The sequence below is a fragment of the Notolepis coatsorum genome, assembly GCF_963971535.1.
Source record: "Notolepis coatsorum genome assembly, chromosome: 11".
NCBI classification, from domain to species: domain Eukaryota; kingdom Metazoa; phylum Chordata; class Actinopteri; order Aulopiformes; family Paralepididae; genus Notolepis; species Notolepis coatsorum.
Window position 1 is genome coordinate 109,096,612 of NC_140175.1, and position 7,047 is coordinate 109,103,658.

At 44.2% G+C, this 7,047-nt stretch overlaps 1 protein-coding gene across 1 annotated transcript in view; it reads right to left on the reverse strand.

The window, feature by feature from the left end:
- LOC311237239 (uncharacterized protein) overlaps nt 1-2,875 on the reverse strand; it is a gene marked incomplete at its 3' end in the record, with an annotated part of 40,265 nt that extends 37,390 nt beyond the window's left edge. Inside the window, exon 1 of the mRNA XM_084325046.1 lies at nt 2,787-2,875. Within this exon, the coding sequence (XP_084181172.1) occupies nt 2,787-2,859 (73 nt within the window). The 5' untranslated portion in view covers nt 2,860-2,875. The remainder of the gene's footprint in view (nt 1-2,786) is intronic.
- Between the last annotated feature and the right edge of the window lie 4,172 nt (nt 2,876-7,047).

Sequence of the window (7,047 nt, forward strand, 5' to 3'; positions counted from 1 at the left end):
TAAGAATCAAGTGCAACATTGTATCATAATAGTCCCTGAATCGGAACAAAGCAAACAAACTACAGGTGTGAAAACACCCTTAGACTAAACTATCCGCTCTTGGTGGTCACTTGTGTTGATGTTAGTTTTGTTTCATCAACAAATGACAGGCAGAACACACAGTGAATGTATCCGTTTTGTTTATTGCACTTTTATTAGGCTTTGCTGAAAAAGAATTGCTGCATTGAGTAAATAGGCAAGATGGTGGCGCCCATAGGCGTCTGCCTTGTTGACATTTTCTTTGCTGGAGCTACCAGGAAGTGTATTGGCACATTCAAGTTCTGATTGGTTGAAATTGCCTTCATGTTCGCCACCTACTGCCACCTACTGCTTTGGCAGTGTACTACATCAGTGTGCTCAGGTGACAAAAACAAAAAAAAAACGAAAGTGTGACTCGAGGCGCAGGACGTCGCGGCGAAACGCGTATGACAATGAAACGAAAATGAAACGAAAGATGTAACCGCAGCCTGAGGCTCCTCTCCTGCTTCTCAGGGGGAACCTCCTTACAGACTGACAGCTGTGAGGGCTCTGGAGGGAAGAACAGAGAATTGAAGAACAGGAAAACTGTAAACCAGAATTATCTTTGCTAGTCCGACGCCACACGCTGAAGTGCAGTATTTCTCTCAACTCATACTATGCACCAACTAGCCTACATCAGTGACTATCACGACTGTGCTGAAGGGTCTGCAATTAGGTAAAATTAGACCTAAGATTATCCCCCTTTAAGTTCACCAACCTGTTTAATATGTGGGAGTTAAGTTATTATTTACCACATAATGTTACACTGTCCGCCTACTGCTGGCATCTCAGGTTATATGACGGTGCTGCCATCTAGTGGGCCAGAGGTGGTAGTGTTCCCTCGTAAGTGCGTCACTTCCTCTAGGATATGTGGTATTGACGTTGAACTTGCCCGGACTTGTTGGAGAACAGACGTGCATCCAGCGTTGCTCTCGTAACGTTATAGTTTTGACGGTGACCAAGGATGTAAAGTTGCTTACCAAGCGGACATTATACCACCAAGAGAGAGTGAGTTTTTAGTAACCAGCTAATTCGATGTTTAGTAAACGTCTGGGATTAGCACATTACAGCGGACTATAGTATTCCCCATTTATTGTGAACAGTTAGCCGAAGCTAGCTAGCTCGGTGCTAATACCTAAAGTAGCTCCAGCCCATGCTTTGATAGCTGCTCTATACTGGACATATCAGTCGATATATAGCACAGACCAGAGGACATTTAGATAGGGTCTGTGTCGAAGGGACGCTGTAAAAGGACACAACTAGTCCTATGTAGTAGCCACTAGCAGTAGCCTGTGGTACAGAGGGGACCAGCGTGTCTGCAGCAGCTGTCGGCGTGCGCCGTGCAGCACCACGGAGCGGAGCGAGACACTCGGATCCACAACAGCGGAGCATCTGGTCTGCAGGAGCAGACTGGTGGCGCCTATCGGACCGGGCAGCGTCTTCCCGCCCTCATCACCACGCAGCGGTCTACTACTCCTCGTTACAGAACCCATCCGGGTTCTTTCTCACCACCAGGATTACTAACTCTCTCCACCTCTCTCATACTGCAGAGGGAATTGTTTCTCTGCTTCAGTGGTAACCGCGGCAACGTTTGGCCAGAACACTTTAATAGAACTATTTGGGCGCCCATCTAAATTTAGTGATAGTATTTAATTAGGCATCGTGTAAAGTGATAACAATATTTGTATGTATCTTTTTTCCCCTTTTTTGCTTATATAAATGGCATTATGATTCAAACAGTTTCCTCGCTCTTTCTAGTTTAGGTGACTCCATTTTAAGTTATTCACTCAGTTGTGTATTTGGTACAATTAGTTTAAGAGTTAAGGCATCCTACCACACCCCCTAAGGTGACAATTATATACAGTCCTCTAAGCTCCCGCACAACGACCATTATTAATGGTAAAGCTATCACAAATGCTCCACATAGATTCCCTTTATAACTTTATAAGCGTACATGGTAGAAACATGGGGTTTTGATTAGTGTTTCACTACAGTTCTAATGTATCCAGTAAACCCTCCAATGTACAGTTCCCCCCCCACACCCCACCTCCTCCAATGTACAGTCCCCCCCCCAACCACCTCCAATGTACAGTGTCCCCCCCCCACCTCCAATGTACAGTCCCCCCCCCCACCTCCAATGCACAGTTTCCCCCCCGCCCCCTACAATGTACAGTTTCTTCCCCCGCCCCCTCCAATGTACAGTTTCTTCCCCCCACCCCAGATACCCAACCTCCTCCAATGTACAGTCCCCCCCCACCTCCAATGTACAGTCCCCCCCCCCCCACACTCCTCCAATGTAGTTTCTTCCCCCTCAAATGTATGTGTACTCTCTTTTTAGACTATTTTTGTATCACAAACAGTACTGTATTTGTAAATCTGGTATGTCATAAATGTATAGATGTAACAGTACTGTTTATCTGTGTGTCATGTATGTTATGATGCGTTGAAACTGGGGGACCCTGATGTAAACAAGACGAAAGTCTTTCTCTGGTCTGCATCCCCTTAACAATTGTGTGTATTGAGCTGTACTGTATTGTACCCATTCTGCAATCTGGTAATACAATGTTCAATCAATCAATCAAACCTATTGTATTGATATTTGGAGAAAGGATACATATGTGAGTGAAACACCCGCTGCTAGTTTGTGATATTGAACGGTGCTGTGCGTTACCTGCTTCGTTCAGACATAACCTGTCAAATCATCTGCAAAACATTATGAAAACACAAACCTGCTCTTTGTAACTTTATATCTTGGCTTTCAGAAGGATGTCCAGCAGCTTGTGTTGACGCTCGCTCTGCCATTTTGACCGGGAATCCTTCTCCTAATAAACGTTAATCATATTAGAATGATATCCTCAACAGCTGTTTTTTAGTCGCTCTTTAACAAGAGCCTCCATCTGTTCTATTTGAGACATTTCTAAATGTGAAATTAAAACTCTATTCCTTCCTGATGCTCTGCCTCGGTCTGTCTCACTTCCTGCATTTAGTCACGTGGGCAACACAAGGCGCGTCATTGGCGGGTTTACTCATAGATATATAGAACACTAGATAGCTTGCCCGCACTGCCGGCCAATGGAGAGCGACGTCACTGAACCGCCGCCATCTTGCTCCAGTTAGCCTTGAGTGAGAGTGAGTGAGCTGCACAGACAAAAATACTCATAACTCGCTGAAATATTGACGGATTTACAAACGGTTTGGTTTATTACAAGCATTATTAACGTGGCTATGATTCAAGCAGTTTGTAAAAAAAAAACATCTTTAAATTTTTAAAGTTTATAGCAAACCAACCAGTTTGTAAATCCGTCAATATTTCAGCGAGTTATGAGTATTTTAGTCTGTGCAGCTCACTCACTCTCACTCAAGGCTGACTCTCCCAAGATGGCGGCGGTTCAGTGACGCTGGTGACTCCGCCTTAAGCTATCTAGTGTTCTATAGATATCTATGGGTTTACTCCTCCTATCCACAGGCAAGGAGACTATAACATGAGGAAGGTTCATTACGTGAGGTCTGCCTGGTGTTCTGACGGGATGACTCTTCCTTGTTTTATAGTCTCCTTGCCTGTGGATAGGAGGAGTAAACCCATAGATATCTATAGAACACTAGATAGCTTGCCCGCGCTGCCGGCCAATGGAGAGCGACATCACTGAGCCGCCGCCATCTGGCTCCAGTCAGCCTTGAGTGAGAGTGAGTGAGCTGCACAGACAAGAATACTCATAACTTGCTGAAATATTGACGGATTTACAAACGGGTTGGTTTGCTATAAACATTAAAGATGTAGTTATGATACTGCATACTTATAAAAAAAATAATTAAAGATGTTTTTTTACAAACCGCTTGAATCATAGCCAGGTTAATAATGCTTGTAATAAACCAAACCGTTTGTAAATCCGTCAATATTTCAGCGAGTTATGAGTATTTTTGTCTGTGCAGCTCACTCACTCTCACTCAAGGCTGACTGGAGCCAGATGGCGGCGGTTCAGTGATGTCGCTCTCCAAAACAAACTAGTCAGACTACTGCTTGACCTGACTCCTAGAACCCACCTCACCCCTGCACACTTTGCCAACCTAGGATGGCTTAGAGTAGACAACAGAGTACAGCAACTTGCAATGGGCCTGGTCTACAAGATACACTACACGACCAAGGTACCCATGTACATGTCAAAATACTTCCCAAAGGTCAGTGAATACCACGATCACAACACCAGAGGGAGCTCCACAAATCATGTAAAACCCAGATTCGGCTCAAACAAGGGACTAAACACGTTTCGCAATTATGCCACAACAATGTGGAACGCCCTACCCAAAGCTGTAAAGGAATGTAAATCACTACCCACCTTCAAAAACACTCTCAAAGAACACCTACGGGAGACTGCAATTCAAAACTGGCCCCTACAAATGTCCTAACCCAGTTGTACAATAAAGACCAAGCATGGCTTTGTCAGTATTCCAATGTACAGCCCCACCCAACCCCACCCCACCTACCCAACCTCCTCCAATGTACAGTTTCCATGTCAAATGTATGTCAGTATTCCAATGTACAGTGTGTCCCCCTCCCCCTACCCAACCCCCCCCCCCCCCCCCCCACCTCCAATGTACAGCCCCACCCCACCTACCCAACCTCCTCCAATGTACAGTTTCCATGTCAAATGTATGTCAGTATTCCAATGTACAGTGTGTCCCCCTCCCCCTACCCAACCCCCCCCCCCCCCCACCTCCAATGTACAGCCCCACCCCACCTACCCAACCTCCCCCAATGCACAGTTTCTATGTCAAATGTATATACACTTCTTCTGGATTTTTTTAGTATCACAAACAGTACTGTATTTGAAAATCTGGTATGTCATAAATGTATAGATGTAGCAGTACTGTCTATCTGTATGTCATGTGTGTCATATGATGAATTGAAAATGGGGGACCCTGATGGAAACAAGACGAAAGTCTTTCTCAGGTCTGCATCCTCTTAACAATTGTATGTATTGAGCTGTACTGTACTGTACCCATTCTGCAATCTGTTAATAAACTTTTCAATCAATCAATCAATCAATTGGCCGGCAGCGCGGGCAAGCTATCTAGTGTTCTATAGATATCTATGAGTAAACCCGCCAATGACGCGCCTTGTGTTGCCCACGTGACTAAATGCAGGAAGTGAGACAGACCGAGGCGCGTCTCTACAAATCGTAGCTCCAGTTCTGCAGACCCCTCTCTGATTGGTTGAGCTCCATTTCTGCAGCCCCCTCTTTGATTGGTTGAGCGAAGCCCCTCTCTGATTGGTTTAGCTCGTCATGCGGTAAAAGGCGGATGTAATGTTATCATCTCAAGAAGATAAAAATAAATGTACTACCAGATTCGCGTTTATAACGTTATTTTGCGTGACTTCGCGGTTTATTCATAACGTTATGCACATTTCACAACACAGCTAGCTGTCAGAAACTGTACATTGTAACGTTATAGGTTTATTCACATAACGTTATTTCACGTGACGCGTTCAACTTGTTTACACTCCCCACTTACTGAAACTGTACCATGACGCACTCCCCACTTAACCCAGTTAATGCCTTAACTAGACAGTTACAATGTAACATTTAGATTAACACAGTTAATGCCTAACTAGACAGTTACAATGTAACATTTAGATTAACACAGTTAATGCCTAACTAGACAGTTACAATGTAACATTTAGATTAACACAGTTAATGCCTAACTAGACAGTTACAATATAACATTTAGATTAACACAGTTAATGCCTAACTAGACAGTTAACAATATAACATTTAGATTAATTAACCCAGTTAATGCCTTAAGAGAGAGAGGCTGGTGGTCAAGTCAAGTCAAGAGTTTTATTTGTCACAAGTTGTTTATTTGCATACAAGTTTACAATGAAATGCGGGTGGTCTTGCCCGCAACGATGTGCATAATACAATAGTAATAACATATAATAGAATCCAATAGAACGACATTGTGCAATAAAACAAGTAAACAGAGTAGGGCATATCGGTATATGTACATAAGTTATTTACAGAGCATGGTAGGACATGCTAGGTCCTGTGGTAGTGCAATACACTGTTAGCTCCGGATGAGGCACTGGGTCTTTATGTACATGCTATATTGGTGGTCAATGTCACTTCGGATTGCTACGACACATCTCTACTGCTTGTGACAGGCTGTGGTGCGTTCCAGACTTTACTCCTGTTGGGAAACTATAGCGATGGTCTGTGCTCACCACACTTTTCTTCGGCCTCCCCGCAGCGAGCCAACATAACATAACATTATATTTGCGGCATTACATTTGCGACATCTTTTTCTTTTGTTGGCGAGAGCACCTCGATAACCTTACGCGCACCTCCCTCGCGTACCTTAGAGAGGGGCTTCGCTCAACCAATCAGAGAGGGGCTTCGCTCAACCAATCAGAGAGGGGTCTGCAGAACTGGAGCTACGATTTGTAGAGACGCTTTTCAACCAGCGTCTATACAAATAGTAGCTCCAGTTCTGCAGACCCCTCTCTGATTGGTTGAGCTCCATTACTGCAGCCCCCTCTCTGATTGGTTGAGCGAAGCCCCTCTCTGATTGGTTGAGCGTGCGCATGCGCATGAGCCGCGACAAGCTCCTCCAGAAACTCCGGAGGAAACTCCGTTAAGCTCCAGAGAGAGAGGCTGAAAACCCACAGTTCTTGCCCGACGGATGGGAGCAAATCCCGGATCAGAGGTTTCTGATGACTACCCCCAAAACATGGAGGTCGCGAACGCAATTTATACGCATGGAAGTATTGATTACGCCATAACGAATCATTAAAAAAATATACCGTTAACTGGAATATGTTGTGTGTGCCTTTCTGAATATGATTTGGGAGGGTTATAATAGAAGAAAGACAGTGTAAACAATATAACATTATGTGAATAAACCGCGAAATAATAACTAATTCCTTGGTCAATAGAAGTCTCTGTGATACTTTCTGAATATGATTTGGGAGGGTTATAATAGAAGAAAGACAGT